The 22252-nt window shown below is 44.0% G+C and overlaps 1 protein-coding gene across 1 annotated transcript in view; it reads left to right on the forward strand.

Moving 5' to 3' along the window:
- The window catches only part of F8 (coagulation factor VIII), a 419094-nt gene that overhangs the window by 81154 nt on the left and 315688 nt on the right, over positions 1-22252 (forward strand). Inside the window, exon 3 of the mRNA XM_040442408.1 lies at positions 20029-20151. Coding sequence (XP_040298342.1) covers positions 20029-20151 — 123 coding nt within the window. The remainder of the gene's footprint in view (positions 1-20028; positions 20152-22252) is intronic.

Here is a 22252-nt window from a genome sequence, read left to right on the forward strand (position 1 = left end):
CTCCAGTACAGTGCCTTGGCTGGCGACTTGTGAACCTGTCCTCTGCTGCTTAAACAAACCTCCCTCTGAGCCACTTCGAACAGACTGGCCCGAAAGTGTTAGAAACGAGCCCTCATCCTCCTCCTCCTCCTCCACCTGGGCCACCTCCTCTAACATCATTGCCCTAAGTGTTTTCTCAAGGAGACATAGAAGTGGTATTGTAACGCTGATAACAGTGTCATCGCCACTGGCCATGTTGGTGGAGTACTCGAAACAGCGCAGCAGGGCACACAGGTCTCGCATGGAGGCCCAATCATTGGTGGTGAAGTGGTGCTGTTCGGCAGTACGACTGACGCGAGCGTGCTGCAGCTGAAACTCCACTATGGCCTGCTGCTGCTCGCACAGTCTCTCCAGCATGTGCAAGGTGGAGTTCCACCGGGTGGGCACGTCGCATATGAGGCGGTGAGCGGGAAGGCCAAAGTTCCGCTGTAGCGCAGACAGGCGAGCAGCGGCAGGATGTGAACGGCGGAAGCGCGCACAGACGGCCCGCACTTTATGCAGCAGCTCTGACATGTTGGGGTAGTGGTGAATGAACCTCTGCACCACCAAGTTCAGCACATGCGCCAGGCAAGGGATGTGCGTCAAACCGGCTAGTCCCAGAGCTGCCACGAGATTTCGCCCATTATCGCATACCACCAGGCCTGGCTTGAGGCCCACCGGCAGAAACCACTCGTCGGTCTGTTGTTCAATACCCCGCCACAACTCCTGTGCGGTGTGGGGCCTGTCCCCCAAACATATGAGTTTCAGAATGGCCTGCTGACGTTTACCACGGGCTGTGCTGAAGTTGGTGGTGAAGGTGTGTGGCTGACCGGATGAGCTGGTGGAAGCAGTGGAGGAGGAAGCCGAGTAGGAGGAGGAGGCTACAGGAGGCAGAGAATGATGCCCTGCGATCCTAGGGGGCGGAAGGACGTGCGCCAAGGAACTGTCCGCCGGGGGCCCAGCCGCCACTACATTCATCCAGTGTGCAGTTAGTGAGATATAGCGTCCCTGGCCGTGCTTACTGGTCCACGTATCTGTGGTTAGGTGGACCTTGCCACAAATGGCGTTGCGCAGTGCACACTTGATTTTATCGGACACTTGCATGTGCAGGGAAGGCACGGCTGTCTTGGAGAAGTAGTGGCGGCTGGGAACCACATACTGCGGGACAGCCATGGCCATCAGCTGTTTGAAGCTGTCTGTGTCCACCAGCCTGAACGCCAGCATTTCTAAGGCCAGCAGTTTAGAAATGCTGGCGTTCAGGCCAAGGGCTCGAGGGTGACTCGGGGGGAATTTGCGCTTCCTCTCTAAGGTTTGAGATATTGAGAGCTGAACGCTGCTGTGTGATATAGTGGAGACGCTAGTTGACGGTGGCGGTGGTGGTGGTGTCGGTGGCACATCCTCTGTTTGCTGCTCGGCAGGTGGCAACATTCCTCTCGAGGCGGAAGCCGAGGCAGCAGCGGTAGAGGGAGCAGGGGGAGCCTCAGCGAGTGCCTGGTTTTTAAGGTGTGTACCCCACTGCAGTTCATGCTTTGCATGTAGATGCCTGGTCATGCAGGTTGTGCTGAGGTTCAGAACGTTAATGCATCGCCTCAGGCTCTGATGGCAGAGCGTGCAAGTCACTCGGGTCTTGTCGGTAGGACATTGTTTAAAGAAGTGCCATGCCAGGGAACTCTTTGAAGCTGCCTTTGTGGGGCTGGGTCCCTGTTGGCGATGTCCAGTAGCAGGCGAACTCTGGGGGCGGCGGCTCGTCTGCTTTGGCCCCCTGCTCCCTCTTTGGCTTCGCTGTTGTCTCGGTCTCACCACTACCTCTTCCTCTGAACTGTGAAAGTCATCGCCACGACCTTCAGTCCATGTGGGGTCTAAGACCTCATCGTCCTCTGCATCGTCTTCCACCCAGTCTCCCTCCCTGACCTCCTCCTGTTCAGTCTGCACACTGCAAAAAGACGCGGCAGTGGGCACCTGTGTTTCGTCATCATCAGAGAGTCGGTGACTCTGCTGTGGTGGTATTCCCATGTCCTCTTCATCTGGAGACATAAGTGGTTGTGCGTCAGTGCATGGTATGTCTTCCTCCACTGGGGAAGGGCTAGGTGGACGCCCCTGGGAAACCCTGGAAGCAGAGTCTTCAAACAGAAGAAGAGACTGCTGCATAACTTGTGGCTCAGACCGTTTCCCTGATATGCTTGGGGGTGATGTGACAGACTGATGGGCTTGGTTTTCAGGTGCCACCTGTGCGCTTTCCGCAGAAGACTGGGTGGAAGACCATGTGGTGAACGTGCTGGAAGCACTGTCGGCCACCCAATCGATTAATGCCTGTACCTGCTCAGGCCTTACCATCCTAAGAGCGTCATTGGGCCCCACGAGATATTGCGGTACATTCTGCCGGCTAGTTGAGGGAGTTCGTTCCCTACTGTGTGCGCCTGGGGCCGAACGGCCACGTCCTCTACCAGCAACAGAGGCTCCACGGACACCACCACGACCGCGTCCTCGTCCCTTAATAGTATTTTTCTTCATTGTTGCGATTCAACTCGCACCACAATGAAATATATTATTTTTTATAAGCAAAATCCCCTCACTGGAATACTTTCAGTCTTTTGACTGTATGGATTACAGATGGAATGACTGTTATATGTGAGTACCGCTTTCTTTGACAGATTCTAGTATGGGTACATATATGTTTTCCCAACCCCAGCACATTAGTTTGCTAATTTCAGATGTATGAAACGCAGGCCTAACTGTATCTAGTATATTGAACGCCAGATAAACTAACTTGGCCTTTTTTAAATAAAAAAAATTCCCTCACTGGAATACTTTCAGTCTTTTGACTGTATGGATTACAGATGGAATGACTGTTATATGTGAGTACCGCTTTCTTTGACAGATTCTAGTATGGGTACATATATGTTTTCCCAACCCCAGCACATTAGTTTGCTAATTCCAGATGTATGAAACGCAGGCCTAACTGTATCTAGTATATTGAACGCCAGATAAACTAACTTGGCCTTTTTTAAATAAAAAAAATTCCCTCACTAGAATACTTTCAGTCTTTTGACTGTATGGATTACAGATGGAATGACTGTTATATGTGAGTACCGCTTTTTTTGACAGATTCTAGTATGGGTACATATATGTTTTCCCAACCCTAGCACATTAGTTTGCTAATTCCAGATGTATGAAACGCAGGCCTAACTGTATCTAGTATATTGAACGCCAGATAAACTAACTTGGCCTTTTTTAAATAAAAAAAATTCCCTCACTGGAATACTTTCAGTCTTTTGACTGTATGGATTACAGATGGAATGACTGTTATATGTGAGTACCGCTTTCTTTGACAGATTCTAGTATGGGTACATATATGTTTTCCCAACCCCAGCACATTAGTTTGCTAATTCCAGATGTATGAAACGCAGGCCTAACTGTATCTAGTATATTGAACGCCAGATAAACTAACTTGGCCTTTTTTAAATAAAAAAAATTCCCTCACTGGAATACTTTCAGTCTTTTGACTGTATGGATTACAGATGGAATGACTGTTATATGTGAGTACCGCTTTCTTTGACAGATTCTAGTATGGGTACATATATGTTTTCCCAACCCCAGCACATTAGTTTGCTAATTCCAGATGTATGAAACGCAGGCCTAACTGTATCTAGTATATTGAACGCCAGATAAACTAACTTGGCCTTTTTTAAATAAAAAAAATTCCCTCACTGGAATACTTTCAGTCTTTTGACTGTATGGATTACAGGTGGACTGGTATTAGTAGGGGTGACACAAGCACACCCAAGTCCCTGATGTACGATTTCTATGGCACAGACCACTATTACAAGTGATTAATGGACGTTGGGAGAGATTGTGCTGCAGCACTAGTCCCAAGATGGCCGCCGCCTATCAGCCCAGTAACATGTGCCACAAAATGGTCTGCACAACCTTTAAAAAAAATAGCCTTGGACTGTGCTGCTAAATCGCTATTGGTCTGAATCCCAGGTGTAGATGTCTGACTTGTTTGGAGCTTTGGAATGCACACTGTGGCAGCTTCTGCTGCAGCACTACAAGTCGCAAAATGGCGGCCGGCGGTCAGCCCAGGTACATGTGGATGGAAAAATCACTCTGGCCACTCTAAAAATAGCCAATCCCTATCAAAAAAGCAGCTCAGCTGCAGTTGTTCAGATGAATCACAGGTGGAGGAGAGAAATTTGCTTCCAGTTATTCAATTATCCCTGCCTATTCTCGCCCTAGCATCAGCTGCGTCTATCCCTGTTCTATTCACATCGGGAGTGAGCACGTCCCGACGTGCGCACAAGATTATAAAGAGGCTGAGTCACTTGCTGCACTTGGCCAATCACAGCCTTGCCAATAGTAGGCATGGCTGCGATGGCATCTTAGGGCAAGTAGTATGATGCATGTTGATTGGCTGCTTTGCAGCCTTTCAAAATGCGCCAAAATACATGCCGAACAACGAACCCGAACCCGAACTTTTACGAAAAAGTTCGGGTTCGGGTCCGTGTCACGAACACCCCAAAATTCGGTACGGACCCGAACTATGCTCGAACTGTTCGCTCAACACTACCGCTGAATGATTTCAGCGGGCATCCTGTTCCTATTAACCCCCGCCGCGCCGCAATGTCTATTTAAAGTTAGGACGTACTGGTACGCCCTGAGTCCTTAAGGACTCGGGAAACAGGGCGTAAGTCCCTAAGGGGTTAAATCTTGTTGAACACCTCAAGGGTTAACAAAGTTTGTAACATCAGTTTTGAATAATTTGAGGGGTGTAGTTTCTAAAATGGGGTAATTTATGGGTGGTTTCCATTACGTAAGAAAATTTGCTTCTAAAATTCTAAGCCTTCTAACGTCCTAAAAAAGGACATTTACAAAATTATGCCAACATAAAGCAGACATATGGGAAATGTTGATTGATACATTTTTAGTGAAGTGTTACTTTCTGTCTTAAAAGTAGAGAAATTCAAATTTAGAAAATTGTGATTTTAAAATTTTTGGTAAATTTTGGGATCATTTTATAAATAAAGGTAAAATATATTGACTCAAATTTACTACTGTCATGAAGTACAATGTTTCACGAGAAAACAATCTCAGAATGGCTTGGATAAGTAAAAGTGTCCCAAAGTTATTACTACATAAAGTGACTCATGTCAGATTTGTAAAAATCGGCATGGGATTTAAGGTGAAAAGTGGCTCGGTACTGAAGGGGTTAATCCAAGGCATGATGGTGTCCTTGTTTGGTAAACCATCAAACAGATCACCAGCTGCACAAAATGCTTCTTTAAAGGGAACCTGTCAGCTGCAAAAGCCATCCCAAACCGCCAGCAGTACCTTCAAGTAGCCGTCAGTGAGTTTCTAATGATGATTTTCTTACTGCATTCAGATGAGGCAGAAGTATGGAAAATGTTCTTTTATCCTCCATCCGCGCTATTTTCCAGTCAGGCTTGAAGTCAAGGGGGCAGCGGCCTCCTTGCTTCAAGTCGAGGTAACCACTTTCACAAATGCTTTTATTGTATAAAACTGAAATAAAAATAAAAAAACAGACATATTAGGTATTGCTATGTCTGTAATGACCTGCTCTATAAAAAAGTCACATTATCCACCTCCTCAGGTGAATGCTGTTAAAAATAAATAAATAAAAACTGTGCCAAAAAAGTGTCATATTGAATGATCAGAAAATCATATGTACCTAAAAATAGTACCAATAAAAAATGTCAGCTCTTCCTGCAAAAAAAAAGCCCCTGCACAAGATGATCAGCAGAAAAATAAAAGAAATGTAGCGTTCAGAAACTGAAGACACAAATAAATTGTTTTTGTTTTCAAAAATGCATTATTATGTAAAACTTTTTTTATAAATAAAGGTGAAACATATTGACTCAAATTTACCACTAACATGTAGTACAATATGTCACGAGAAAACAATCTCAGAAACGCTTGGATAAGATTTGAAACAGATTTGCAAAATGTGGCTTGGTCCTTATGGTCAAAACTGGCTGTGGTCATGAAGGGGTTAATAACTACCCTCTGCTTTCTATCACCAAGCCAGTTACTTAACCACATACAAACATTTTCTCCCAGTCCAAGCATTCTCATTTTATATACTAACCTTTTATGTGGTACAGTGTCAAATGCTTTGGAGAAGTTCATATATACGACATCCATTGATTCGCCGCTGTCAAGTCTAGAACTTACCTCCTCATAGAAACTGATTAAATTAGTTTGACATGACCGAACCCTCATGAAGCCATGCTGATATGGCGTTATTTGCTTATTTTCATTGAGATACTCCAAGATAGCATCTCTTAGAAAACCTTCAAACAGTTGGAGTCCAGAAGGGAAGGCAGGATTTCCTAGTATATAAATCACTGGGGAAATAACAGATTGTAATTGGAATAAAAGAGACTTATTTCGGACTATTGAGGGCAATGGAGACTGTTGCCACAGCAGGGCCTTCCAAGTATATGGAGCAATAATGTTTGTAAAGAAATCCACAGAGGATGAGTCTTCGATTCCAGATGTGTCAGAAACATCTGTACCATACAAGCAGCCTTATAGTATTTAAGAAAATCAGGAACTGACAGACCCCTGTGGGACTTATGATGACACATTGTTTGCTTAGATATACAAGGACATTTTGAAGCCCATATGAATTTAAGGACATCGGTTTGTAATGCTTTCAAGTCCGTGCTGGGCACTGGAATGGGCAGAATCTGTAATAGATATAGAAGTCTCGGCAGGACCACCATACTAATGAAGTAAATCTTCCCTATCCAAGATACTTACAGGGAGTTCCGAATATGGTGCTCCTCCCTATTTTTATGAAATTAGTGTGTCACGGGCCTAAGGGTGTCACGGGCCTAACTAGGGTGTCAAAAGGCCTAAGCAAACGGCAGGTGTCACGCATAAGCTGCCACTGGCTAATGTCCAAGTTACACAGGGTAGTGCTCCTGTCCGCCTGTATCATCAAGAAATCGTATAAAGCTTTCCTGTGCTCATATAGTCGGTCCAACATGTGGAGGGTGGCATTCCAATGGGTGGAAACGTTACATATCAGATGATGTTTGGAAATGTTATTCTGCTTTGTAGCTCAAGGAAGGGCCTGTTTAGCAGTGTAAGAGTGGCTGAAGTGCATGCACCGTTTCCTGGCCATTTTCAGGATGTCTAGCAGTTGGGTGGACGACTTCAGGAACCATTTTACAACCAGATTAAAGAAGTGTGTCATCCAAGGTGCATGGGTCAGCCCTCCTTTATGCAGCGCCGACACGATATTCTTCCCGTTATCGGTGACCATGGTTCCGATTTTCAATTCACAAGGATAGAGCCAGAATTCTATTTCATCTTGAAGGATGTGGAGCAGTTCCTTCCCAATGTGTGACTCTGTTCACATGACACCGCCATGTTCTGCATAGGTGTCATGCTGGAGGAGCACTCCGAATTGTGCCTGCATTGGAGGCTGAGGACAAAGTTGAGGATGAGGAGGTAGAGGAGGATATTGGGACAGGACTTACAGCTTGAGGCGGCAGTGCTGTTACCTGGCCAAGTTGCTGGTGTGGCTGGGCAGGAACCACTTTTACCGAATGGGCCATAAAGGACATACATTGTCCTTGACCATAGTTAAACTCCACACATTAGTGCCATTGTGAACTTTAGCAGACACCAACAGACTCACGGTCTAGCCCACCTTCTGTTCAACACATGTGTGCAAGGCTAGTCCAGCCTTTTTGGAGAAGTAATGACGGCTTGGGACTCTCCACCTTGGCTCAGGACAAGCCATCTGAAAGGTGCAGGTCCACCACATGGAAAGGGAGGGACTGTAGTACAACAACTTGGCCAGGAGCACATTCAACTTCTGCGCCATTGGATGAGTGCACACATACTGTTGTCTTTTTGCAATCACCTCGGTGATCGATTTGCTGATGAGATGCGTGATGATGAGTAGGAGGAGCAGGAGCATCGGGACCAGTAGATAATGGGAAGGAAACCCAGCTCCCTTCTGCTGAGGTAGTGGATCCATGACTGCTGCAGAAGGGATGCGGGCCACTGGGAGATGCAGCGGTTGCTGTGTCAGGTTGTACCACTACATTAGCACCACAGTTTAACCAGGCCACTTTATGGTGACACTGCAACGCTTCACCCTCTGCCCACAGATTTTACAAAGGGCCAGGCTAACATCCTCCAGCGACTTACCTGCGAGTATGGAATTGTCCCTCCACCACTCTGTGCTGACTGCCTGCTACCACTGACTCTGTGAATCTCTACACCGCTACTTCCTTCAGGACAGGTAGGCACCTGAGTAGCAGACAGTCTACCCGGGTATGTTTGGCTCCAGACTTCACACTACTGCCAACCTGCTGACTCATAGCCATCCTACCACCCTGCTGGCTCAGCCACTGCTTCACACGCAAGCTGTCACCCTCATCCCCCTGATGATGATGAAGCCCCCTCTTCACCCAACTCACATGTGCAATCAGCTACACCATCATCCACTACTGTCTGCACGTCACTGATATCACCCTTACCAGTCTCAGGGCTGCCTGCCTGACAGCTCGCAACACCAGCTCCAATGCGACTCTCATCGTTGCCACTTGCCCTTCTACCAGAGGAAGCAGAAGATCTCTCCTCTACATAAGTGGCTAAGTAACTGGCTCAGTAATAGAAAACAGAGGGTGGTTATTAACGGTACACACTCAGATTCGGTCACTGTCATAAGTTGGGTACCACAGGGGTCAGTATTGTGCCCTATTCTCGTCAATATATTTATTAATGATCTTGTAGAAGGCTTGCACATTAAAATATCAATTTTTGCAGATGACACTAAACTGTGTAAAGTAATTTACACTGAAGAGGACAGTATACTACTACAGAGGGATCTGGATAGATTGGAGGCTTGGGCAGATAAGTGGCAGATGAGGTTTAACACTGACAAATGTAAGGTTATGCACATGAGAAGGAATAATGCAAATCACCAGTACATACTAATTGGTAAAACACTGGGTAACGCTGACATGGAAAAGGACCTAGGAATTTTGGTGAACCGCAAACTAAGCTGTAGAAACCAGTGTCAGGCAGCTGCTGCCAAGGCCAATAAGATAATGAGTTGCATCAAAAGGGGCATAGATGCCCGTGATGAGAACATAGTCCTGCCACTTTACAAATCACTAGTCAGACCACACATGGAGTACTGTGTACAGTTCTGGGCTCCTGTGAACAAGGAAGACATAGCAGAGCTGGAGAGGGTTCAGAGGAGGGCAACTAAAGTAATAACTGGAATGGGTGGACTACAGTACCCTCAAAATTAGGGTTATTCACTTTAGAAAAAAGACGACTGAGGGGAGATCTAATAACTATGTATCACTATATCAGGGGTCAGTACAGAGATCTCTTTCATCATCTATTTTTCCTCAGGACTGTGACGAGGGGACATCCTCTGCGTCTGGAGAAAAGGTTTGTACACAAATATAAAAGAGGGTTCTTTATAGTAAGAGCAGTGAGACTATGAAACTCTCTGCCTGAGGAGGTGGTGATGGTAAATTCACTAAAAGAGTTCAGCAGGGGCCTGGATGTATTTCTGAAGTGTAATAATATTAAAGGCTATAGCTGCTAGAGATGGGTCATTGATCCAGGGAGTTATTCTGACTGCCTGATTGGAGTCGGGAAGGAATTTTTTCCCCTAAAGTGAGGAAAATCGGCTTCTACCTCACAGTTTTTTTTTGCCTTCCTCTGGATTAACTTGCAGGATAACAGGCTGAACTGGATGGACAGATGTATTTTTTCAGCCTTATAAACTATGTTACTATGTTACATCTTGGCTGCGCAGTAGCTGATGACTATCCTCAATAAGTTCATCCTCACTGAACAGCGGAGCAGAGCTGACGGCATACAATGCTTCCTGAGCAGAAGGAATAGAAAATGAAAGAGGCAGGTTCAAGACAGGTGGAGGTACAGCGTTCCTGGGCCATGCCAACTTAGCGTGGTGTCAGAGGAACCCACTGACTCCTGGCTGGAGGTGTTTGATGTCACTTGAAATGATGTTGAAGACCAAGTCAACCATTCAAGGTCAGCTGAGTTGCTAATAAAAACACGAACCGCTGGATGACACTGGCAGCTCAGGCCTTTCGCTGCAACTGCTGCTACCATCGCCCCTTCTTTTGCTGCTACTTCGGCCAGCTCCAGAAACATTTTGGCCACAGCCCGTTCCCTTAGAAGGGCCTGGCACCTATCTGTCGGACATACTGTACTGTAACTGTAGGTGTAAAAGAGCACCAGAAAATCTGTAGCATCAGGCTGCAATTTCACCCCAGAATCAAGCATGAATGGATGTATTTATGTATAAAAAGCCCAAAAACACCAAAAAATTTGTAGGCCGCAATTTCACCCCAATTACACAATTAAAGATTAATGGATATGAATGTGAGCATACTAAAATATGTATTATCAGGCCGCACTCTCGCCCCAGAATCAAGGAAGAATGGATGTACTTATATATAAAAGAATGTGAGCACCCTAAAATCTGTAGTGTAAGGCCACAATTTCACCCCAATTACACAATTATGGATTAAAGGATTGAATTATGTGAAAAAGAACGTGAACACCCTAAAATCTGTACTATCAGGCCGTAATTTCAACCCAATTACACAATTAAGGATTATCGTATTTACTTATGTATAAAAGAACGTAAACATCCTAAAATCTGTAGTATGAGGCCACAATTTCACCCGAGTTTCACCCCAGAATCAAGGCTGAATGAATGTACTCATAAATAAAAGAATGTAAACACTTACTTTTACTTATGTAAAAAAGAAAGCGAATACCCCAATATTTGTAGTATCAGGCCGCAATTTCACACAATTAAATATTAATGGGTCTACTTATGTATGAACACCCTAAAATTTGTAGTATCAAGCCGCAATTTCACTCCAGAATCAAGGACGAATAGATGTACATATATACCCCAAAATTTGTAGTACCAGGCCACAATTTCACCCCAATTACACAATTAAGGATTAACGGATTTACTTATGTAAAAAAGAACGTGAATACCCCAAAGTCTGTAGAATCAGACTGCAATTTCACCCCTATTGCACATTAACACCCTAAAATCTGTAGAATCAAGCTGCAATTTCACCCCAATTACACAATCAAGGATTAATAGATTGAATTATATATAAAAGATCATAAACCCCCCAAAATCTGTAGTATCAGACTGCAATTTTAGCCCAATAACAGAATCAAGGATTACTGGAAGTACCCATGTATCAAACAACCTAAAATCAGTAGTATTAGAACACTTTTTAACCTCAATTAGTGCAGCAAGGTGTAATAGAATAGATCCTATTAGCCAAGCTTTACACTGTTCAATTGGTCCCTGCTCTTTCCCAAAAGTGTCTATAATGCCTCCCTATATCCCTACACTATCTGTAAGCTGTCCTTGCTGCTCAATAGTAATAATTTGTGAATAAAGTCTTTCCTAATCACTGTCTCTAGTGCCTGTAACATCTCTCCCTGCACTAAATTCACTGGAAAATAGAGGAGACCGGGAAGGATTCATTACCATGAAGCATGAGGAAATTCAACTTCATGACAAATCAAAATTTTCCTGAAGTTCAAATTGAATTTCACTTCGTCAACTTTGATTCGCTCAACTCTAGTTACAATAGTTAACAATGTGTGGGGTAAGAAGGGATGTTAATTTTTTATAATAGGTAGCCAATAAGCATTAGCTTCAGGGGCTTTGCCTACCTTTAGGACTCCGATAGTATATTCCACCTTGTCAGAAGTGACATCTCTGTTAAGGGAAGTCAAAGAATCAGAGGATACCTGAGGGATAGGAATAGATTATAAGTCTTCTTCCACAATCCCAGGGGCAGCAGAAGGCTTGGAGTAAAGCTTTTAGTAGAACCCCTGGAAAACATCATAAATAGAGTTAGAGGTGACATGACCAGGTCGCATCTGAATGTGGAAAACCTGGTTAATTATCGGTCTAAATTTTAATTGATGAGCCAGCATCTTATCTGACTTGCTGTTATACTTGTAATGGTAAGATGCAGTCCATCGAAGTGTCTTCTTAGTATTATGAGAGAGGAGTATATTCAGGGGTAATTAGGGATGAGATAAAGCAGACCCTACCATTCGGGTTCGTACCGAACATTAGAGTGTCCAGGCACCCGAACCCAAACACGGTCATTGGCGCAAAAGTCTGTGTTCTTTGTTTGGATATTAAATAAAGCTTGTTGAAAGGCTGCAGCTCAGCCAATCAACAAGCTTTTGAGCTGTGGGCACTTGGAAGCCATCACAGTCATGCCTAGTAGTGGCATGGCTGTGATTGGCCGGCACACCATGTGACTCTGCATGCATAAATGACAGATCATGTGTTACACCACCATTCTGCTCTGACTAGTGTAGGGACAGGACGCTGCTGCACTGAGGGACAGTATTAGGTTTTTATTGTTTTTATTAAATCTGTGGGTGACCTGTAGGCATTTATGTGGATGCAATACAATGCCTTTGCACCAGTGACACAGAAATAAAATATTTAATCGGGCTGTTCAGTCTGTGAGTGACCTGTAGGCATTTTTGGTCAGTGCAATACTACTCCTTTGCACTATTGACACAGAAATACAATATCTAATCGGGCTGTTAATTCTGTGGGTGACCTAAAGCCATTTTTGGGGTTCAAAACTCAGCATTTTCATCCGTTTAACTGTTATAGGAGTATTAATCAGTCTGTTAATTGTGGTGGTAAAATAACGCAATTTGGGTGATAAAGGAACACCACATTTTCATCTGTCTAACTGGTATAAGAGATTTAATAGTCTGTTAATTGTGTTGGTGACATAAAGCAATTTTGTGGGTTCAGAACACCACTTTTTCATCCATCTAACTGTTATAGGAGTATTAATCAATCTGTTAATTGTGGTGATGACATAACGCCTTTTTTGGGAGGGAGATACACATCATCTGCATCCATGACACAGAAATACAACAGGAAATCAGTCTGTTAATTGTGTCTGTGACAAAGCAATTTTGGGGATTCAGAACACCACTTTAGCATCGTCTAACTTATAGGAGATTTGATCAGTCTATTAATTGTGTTGGTGACATAATGCGCAATGGACTCGAAGGGACTCCCTGCCTCCATCTCCACTGCATACTGCCACGGTGTGTTGGGGTCATCTGTGTGGTCTTTATCATCGCCCTCTAGCTCCTCTCTTTTCAGAAAAACCACCCATTTCTGTATACATTGCTTGTGCATAATTGTCCTCCTCCTCATCCGCCAGTCCACAGTGCTCAGGTGGCCGTCAGATGTAGGTGCCACGTCTCCTGTCCCCTGGCCAGACAGATTTATCAGCATCTGTTTCAGGACATGAATGAGTGGAATGACGTTGTTCATACTGTAGTCCTGGTGACTGACAAAGAAATTGGCCTCCTCAAAGGGCCTGCTCATATAGTCGGTCCAAAATGTGGAGGATGGAGTTACAATGGGTGGAAACGTCACATATCAGGCCATATCTGCCTTTGTAACTCAATGAGTGGCTGAAGTGCATGCACAGTTTCCTGGCCATTTTCAGGATGTCTTGCAGTTGGATGGACGACTTCAGGAACCGCTTTACAACCAAATCAAATATGTGCACCATGCAAGGTGCATGGGTCAGCCCTCCTTTATGCAGTGCGTACACAATGTTCTTCCAGTTATCGTTGACCATAGTTCTGATCTTCAATTGGCAAGGAGACAGCCAGGATTCGATTACCTCTTGAAGGACTTGAAGCAGTTCCTCCCTGGTGGGACTCAGTTCACCCAGGCAAACCAAGTGCAGAACAGCGTGACACCGCCATGCTCTGCAAAAGAGGTATGCTGGAGGAGCATTCCGAATTGTGCTTGCATTTGAGGCTGAGGATAAAGGTTAAGGATGATGAGGCAGAGGGGGACATTGGCGCAGGACCCACAGCATGATAACGCGCAGGCGCCAGTGCTGTCACCTGGCCAAGTTGCTGGTGTGGCTGGACAGGAACCACTTTTACCGAGTGGGCCATAAAGGACATATATTGTCCTTGACCGTAGTTACAGCTCCACACGTCAGCGCTGCCATGAAGTTTAGCAGACACTGACAGGCTCAAGGACTAGCCCACCTGAAAGGTGCAGAGTTAACCACATAGAAATAGAGGGACAGTTCTCTGAAAGGTGCAGAGTTAACCAAATAGAAATAGAGGGACAGTAGTACCACCAACTTGGCCAGGAGCACTTTCAGCTTCTGTGCTATTGGATGAGTGCACACATACTGTTGTCTTTTTGCAATCGCCTCGGTGATCAAAATGAGTGATGAGGAGTAGGAGGAGCAGGAGCATCAAGATCAGTAGATGGGAAGGAAACACAGCTACCTTCTGCTGAGGTGGTGGAGCCTTGACTGCTGGAGAAGGGGTGCGGGCCACTGGGAGATGTAGCAGTTGCTGCATCAGGCTGTACCACTAAATAGCAGCACACTTTTCTAAGGCCACTTTATGGTGACGCTGCATGTGTTGTTGATGCAGGGCTGTGGTGCCAGCATCAGCACCCTGGCCACACTTCACCTTCTGCCCACAGATTCTACAAACGGCCACGCTGACGTCCTCCAGTGACTTGATGAAAAATTCCCATACCTGCGACTATGGCATTTTGCCGCCACCGCTCCGTGCTGACTACCTGCTGCCACTGCCTCCGTGAACCCGTGCACCACTTGTTCTTTCAGGACAGTTAGACAGTCTACCCTGGGCACGTTTGGCGCCAAACCTCACACTGCTGCCACCCTGCTGACTCACAGCCACGTTACAACCCTGCTGGCTCAACCACTGCCTAACACGCAAGCTACCACCCTCATCCCCTGATGATGATAATAATGATAAAGCCCGCTCTTCACCCAGCTCCCATGTGTGATCGGCTACATCATCATCCACTACTGTCTGTACGTCACTGATGTCACCCTCACCAGTCTCAGAGCCGTGTGTCTGACCACTCACAACACCTGTGACTCTCATCGTCGCTACTTGTCCACCTACCTGAGGAAGCAGCGGATCTCTCCTACACATCTTGGCTGGACAGTAGCTGCTGACTGTCCTCTATAAGCTTGTCCTCGCTGAATAGCAGAGCACAGCTGTCGGCATACAATACTTCCCGAGCAGATGGAACAGAAAATGAAAGAGGCAGGTGGGTGCACAGAGCTTGTTCCTGGACCGTGCCAACTAAGGGTGATATCAGAGGAACCCACGACTCCTGGTTGGAGGTGTCTGATGTCACTTGAGACCGAGTCAACCATTCAAGGACTGCTGGATTGCTGATGAATACATGACCGCTGGATGACACTGGCAGCTCTGGCCTGTCGCTGCGACTGCTGCTACCCCACTTCCTTCTTCTGCTGCTACTTATGCCAGCTCCAGGAACATTTTTGCCACTGCCCATTGCCTTAAAAGGGCCTGGCACCTGTCTTTCAGACATATTGTACTGTAGCAATAACTAAGTGTAAAATAGCAGTAGTTTCAGGGAGCAATTTCACCCCAGAAAGAAAGATGAATGGATTTACTTATGTATAAGAGAACGTGAACACCCTTAAATCTGTAGTATCAAGTCACAATTTCACCCCAATTACACAATTAAGGATGAACGGATTGAATTATGTAAAAAAGAATGTGAACACCCTAAAATCTGTAGTATCAGGCAACAATTTCACCCCAGAATCAAGGATGAATGGATGTACTTATGTGTAAAAGAACGTGAACACCCTAAAATGTGTAGTATCAGGCCGTAATTTCACCCCAATTACACAATTAAAGATTAACGGATTGAAGTATGCAAAAAATAACATGAGCACCCTAGAATCTGTGGTATCAGGCCACAGTTTCACCCCAGAATCAAGGATGAATAGATGTACTGTTATATAAAAGAACATGAGCACCCTAAAATCTGTAGTAGCAGGCTGCAATTTCACCCATATTACGCAATTAAGGATTAACTGATTGAATTATGTAAAAAAAATATTATAATCTGTAGTATCGCAATTTCACCCCAGAATCAAGGATGAATGGATGTACTTATATATTACAGGACATGAGCACCCTAAATTCTGTAGTATCAGGCCGCAATTTCACCCCAATTACACAACTAAGGATTAATGGATTTACTTATGGATAAAAGAACGTGAACACCCTAAAATCTGTAGTATCAGGCTGCAATTTCCCCCCAATTACACAATTAAGGATTAACAGAGTAAATTATGTATAAAAGAAGTAAGCACCCTAAAATCTGTAGTATCAGACCGCAATTCCACCCCATTACACAATTAAGGGTTAACGGATTGAATTATGTATAAAAGAACTTGAACACGCTAAAATCTATAGTACCAGGCCGCAATTTCACCCCAGAATCCAGGATGAATGGATATACTTATGTATAAAAGAACGTGAGCACTCTAAAATCTGTAGGATCAAGGCCATAATTTAACTCCAATTACACAATTAAGGTTTAATGGATTGGGTTATGTATAAAAGGACGTGAACACCCCCAAAAAAAGTTTCAGGCCGCAATTTCACCCCAATTAGGCAATCAAGGATTAACAGATTTACTTATGAATAAAATAATGTGAACCCCCCCCCAAAAAAAAAAATCTGTAGTATCAGACAGCATTTTAACCCCAACCACAGAATCAAGGATTAGTACTTTTGTATAAAAGAGTTTGAACTGCATTAAATCAGTAGTATTAGAACACTTTTTAACACCAATTTGTGCAGCAAGGTGTAATAGAATATCTTTTCTATTAGCTAAGCTTTACACTGTTCAATTGGCACTTTCTCTCTTCCTTAGGGCTCATTCAGACGGCCGTATGCTGTCCGCAAAAATACTGAATGCTATCCGTTTTTTTGCGGATCCGCAAAAAAACGGATCTGCAAAAAAACGGATAGCATTCAGTATTTTTGCGGACCCATAGACTTCAATGGGGCCATGTCCTGATTTTCACGGACAAGTATAGGACATGTTTCATTTTTTTTGCGGATCCGCAAAAAAACGGATAGCATTCAGTATTTTTGCGGACAGCATACGGCCGTCTGAATGAGCCCTTATAGTCAGCATAAAGTCTCCCTATGTCTACCGTTTGCTATTTCTAAGCTATCCCTGAACTACTCAAAAGTAATATTTTGTAAATAAATAAAGTCTTTCCTAATCATTGTCCCTGGTGCCTGTAATGTTTCTCCCTGCACCAAGCTCACTGGAAAGAGACGGAGACCGGGCAGGATAAAGCTTTTTATAGGGCTGTTTCACCACAGGGGCTGGCTATCTGCTGATTGGCTGGCTGCATGGCATTATGGGTGATCCCTCACTCCCGGCCTTCTTACTTCCTCTTTGTAACATGTACAGCAGCCATTTTAGAAAACATCTGATTCGTTACTACAAAGAGTGAGGAAATTTGACTTTGTGACAAATAGAATTTTTCCTGAAATTCATATTGAATTCCACTTCATCAACTTCGATTCACTCAACACTACTCTTTATATATGTTCAAACTAAGGGAAGAGGCTGATTGCCTAGAAGGCTCTCATGAGCATAATATATGGGAATGCTCAGTATTACAGCAATACTGGTCTGAGGCCCCTTTCAGACGAGCGAGTTTTCCGTGCGGGTGCAATGTGTGATGCGAATGTATTGCTACTGCACTTAATCCGGACCCATTCATTTCAATGGGTCTGTGCACATGAGCGTTGTTTTTCACGCATCATGTACACAGCATGTTCTATATTCTGCGTTTTTCACGCAACGCTGGCCCCATAGAAGTAAATGGGGCTGCGTGAAAAACGCATCGCATCCGCAAACAAGTGCGGATGCGATGCGTTTTTCACTGATGGTTGCTAAGAGATGTTGTTTGTAAACATTCAGTTTTCTATCACACGCGTGAAAATCGCATCAATGCGGATTTCACACGCGCGATAAAAACTGAACAACTGAACTCAATCACAAACAAAACTGACTGAACTTGCTTGCAAAATGGTGGGAGTTTTCCTGAACGCACCCTGAACGCATCCGGACCTAATCCATATCGTTTGTGTGCAAGAGGACTGAGGTAGACATGAGCAAGCTTTTTTAGATTCGGTTCAGTCCTAGTTCACCAAATTTTTGACAAAGTTTGGTTTGAAACCAAATGAATTTGCCCTGCTTGCCATGCTCGCTAGCGTGCCCGAGTAGCTAGTTATTTCCAGCTCCACACCCTCAGGCCTCATTCAAGCGGCCGTAGTGTTTTGCAGATCCGCAAATCACGGATACCAGCTGTGTGCTTCCGCGATTGCAGATAAGAATAGGACATGCTGTATGCTTTCCACGAAGATGCAGAATGGAACCACGGATGCGGACAGCACACGGTGTGTTGTCTGCATCTTTTGCGGACCCATTGAAATGAAAGGATCTGCACCCGTTCCGCGAAATTGCGGGTGTCATCAGCCTTGTGCTCCTCCACCACTGACTCCACCTCCATCTCCAGTGGTAGCTTCTCTTCCTTATTCTTCTCCTTCCCTCACTTCCCAGGAAGGGACAAGATGCATAAATTTTTCTTCTTCTTCTGCCATCCCTTTTTGCATCAGCGTGAGAATCTGCTCTAATATAAATTATTGTGGATTGACATTGTTGATGCAGCAGTTGTCCCTACTGAAAAATCTACTGGCCTCTTGAAAGGGGTTAGGTATGCGACACACATCTCCGATGAGCTGCCACTGCCTGACGTAAAAAAAACATATGCTCCCTGGTGCAGTGGTTTGGTGCATGATGAAATTATTCACCACTTTATGCTGTTCGTATAGATGCTCTAGCATATGCAAAGTGGAATTTCAGTGCGTTTGAATGTTGCAGATCAAATGGTAGACTGTTCTGTCGCTGCATGTCCAGGAAGAAGTTTCTTGCCACATAATGGTTGAAATGTGAGGACAATCTCCTGGACATGGTCAGCACCTTATGCAAGCCACTGTACTTTTTCAAAAAGCATTGCACTACAGATGAGCAAACCTTTTGAGATTCAGTTTCCTGTATGCCAAAGTTTCAAAAAAGTTCGGTTTGGACCTGAATCGATTCTACCCAAACCAAAGTGGCTTCAATCGCCCTGGAAATTGGTATATAACACCCTCTAGTCTTCTGGGACTGAGAATTTTTAGGAAAAGAGGTTATCTCTTTTCATTAATTTATTTTTCTTTCCCCCTCCCCACTTACTAAGCTCTAACACTGTTATATATAGCTATGGGTAAACGCATGTTTGATGGCGTTAACGAACAGAGTGTTTAAAAAAAAAACACATTGCACCGTTGCAAGGGTTATGCTGTTTTATATTCCAAAGCTTCCTAAAATGTCCCTTATCGGGGGCAGATGGTGTTTAAACACACACAATGTTATGGGATAGAATAAAACAAAAGAGTGGATTATTGGGACCAAACATCCAAAAATGATACCTTGTCGGGGTTAGAACACCTGCCCATACTACATGCGTAAGTGTTAATTGTCAGAAGAAAAACTGATTGTTTGTGAACAAGCCTAAAAAAATTCTCTTTTAATTGGGAACAGCAGCAGTACAGTGTGGATGTGGAAAGGGTAGGGTAATAAGAGGCATGTGGCCACAATAGTAAGGGTAGCAGAAGTAGTGAAGCATGGAACATACAAGGCAGTAGATTGGCTGTCTATAGGTATTAGTGGTAGTGGTAGTAGTAGCAATAATGTAGTGTTGATAGTGGTGGCAGTAGGGGATTAGCAGTGAGAAGAAGCAGCTGAGGTGATGGTGGCAGCAGCAGCCATATGGTATATGTTGGCAGACAGCAGTAGTGGCATGATGGCGGCAACAGCAGCAATATGGAACATGATGGTAGGCAGGAAGGCAGGCAGACAGCAACAATGGTGTGTCATAAAATACAGTATATATATATATATATATATATATATATATATTAATGTAATTGATTATTGTCTGTTATTGTTTCTGATTGATTTATTTTACTGATATTACTCTACAATTTTTTCAGGTCTATTGGGTCCTACAGTCCGTGTTGAAACATTTGATACCGTTATTATTCACTTTAAGAATCTTGCAAGTATTCCATTCAGTCTTCATGGTGTTGGGGTATCGTATGGGAAAAGTTCCGAAGGTGAGAAAGCTGTCTCATGGCATTTTAATATATGCAGTCTTTTTTTCTATACACAGATAAAATTATGGAGATAAAATAACATTTCATTGTGCTCAAACTCTGAGTGTTTGAGCCCAGTAAAGTCTGCCCCCCTTACTTTTTTAATGCACTAATTTTTGGGCCTATGATATGACTGTACAAGTTGAACTTCCTGTGAGAAAAAAATGCAACTCAGAAGTATCTTCAGGGACACCAGTGATAGCTGTTAGGCGACTTTCACACTAGCGTTTTTGAGACGGTATTGAGATTCGTCATAGAAGCTCAATAGTGGAACAAAAACGCTTCCGTTTTGTCCCCATTCATTGTCAATGGGGACAAAACTGAACTGAACATAACGGAATGCTCCGTTCCATTTAGTTGCGTTCCCATACTGGAGAACAAACAGCAACATGTTGTAGTTTGCTTTCCGTCCTGGGATGCGGAGCAAGACGGATCTGGCATGACCCTCAATGCAGGTCAATGGGGACGGATCTGTTTTCTCTAACACAATCTGCCACAATAGAAAATAAATCCGTCCTCCATTGACTTTCAATGGAGCTCATGACAGATCCGTCTTGGCAATGTTAAAGATAATACAACCAGATCTGTTCATAACATATGCAGATGGTTGTATTATCAGTAGCGGAAGCGTTTTTGCTGAACCCTTCCGGAACCAGTAAAAACGGTAGTGTGAAAGTAGCCTTACCTGAGGAATGTGGCTGCCAATCACAGCCTACAAAACTTGTGGGCAGCTCAGCAGTGCCCTTCCCTGTATTTGGACATACATGCATGTCCAACTGAGTCAAAGAGTTAAAGGGGTTGTCTTGTGATGATATAACCTTTCCTTATGTCCTAACTAGGTATGTGGAGGTCATAGAGCAGTTTACAAAGAATATGTCTTGCTCTGGCAGACAGCTTCTCCATTTACAGCATGGTTGGCCAACATGTAATAATACAAGTATGGACAGCTTCAGTGTCCACTGGTGATAACAGTTGGTTGCCAGGAGTTACTGAAGCTACATGCCAAGCCTGCTGCATTACAAAAAGACTAGATGACCTATTTAAGGTGAAAATACCTAAATGACCTTTTAGTATTCCCCAATTAAATATGGCACAAATTAGTATAATAGTGAGCTGGACTCTATCATTTATGAGTTTTTGATGTATGTACTGTAATTGCTTTATTGTCGATAGACCAATATATCTGATAGGCCTTAAATAAAGGGTCAATGATAGTCAGTAATTGTTTTGAATGTAATATTCAATCTATGTGGTCGTATTCCATATTTGGTTGCTAAGTAAGGAAATAAGGTATTGCATGAGCAACTACACTTCCCCCCGCGTCCACCACTTAACCTCTTAAATCTCTCTGACCACTCTGACCAGATATGTCTGTGGTTTGTGAAACCCTTAGCATGCATACAACTAAATATCTTCACAAACAAAGCTGATGGATATATCATTTGTTGACTATATGACCAATGTTAAGAAAATCACTGAAAATAGTAAATGCAATTGACAATATATGGCTAACTCCTCACGCTGATATTAAAATGAGACATTCGCCAATATATTCTTATATCAAGAACACCCCGTCAAGGTCTCTCAGTGTGGCACGCTAACCTACCTATGTCGTATGGACATATTATGAAGTCTGACACACAGCCAGTAGCTCCCAGTTACCTCCAGTGTGAAATCACACATACAATGGGAGGTAGGAGGAGACTGTGAGTCCCACCTATAACGGATCACATGTGCAGGATTTGCTCCCCCGGTTAGAAATGCGCAACAGCATATGGGGTTTTGAGCATTTTCTGCTTTGAAGACCTGTGTAGGATGTTTTTGTGGTACATGTGGTCCGCTATCGGCATCCTCCATTGTATGCATTTTTGCTGGGGATTGCTGTTAGCAACGGATCACATAGGCAGGATTTGCTCCCCCGCGTAGAAATGTGCAACAGCATTTGGGGTCTTGAGCATCTCTTGCCATTTAGACCACTTTATTCTGTGATTTTGTCTCTATGACCAATGTTAATCAAAGGATATCTGCCTGATAAATTTCTGATATTGAGCACCATACTAAT

This window comes from Bufo bufo, chromosome 8 (genome assembly GCF_905171765.1).
Source record: "Bufo bufo chromosome 8, aBufBuf1.1, whole genome shotgun sequence".
NCBI classification, from domain to species: Eukaryota; Metazoa; Chordata; class Amphibia; order Anura; family Bufonidae; genus Bufo; species Bufo bufo.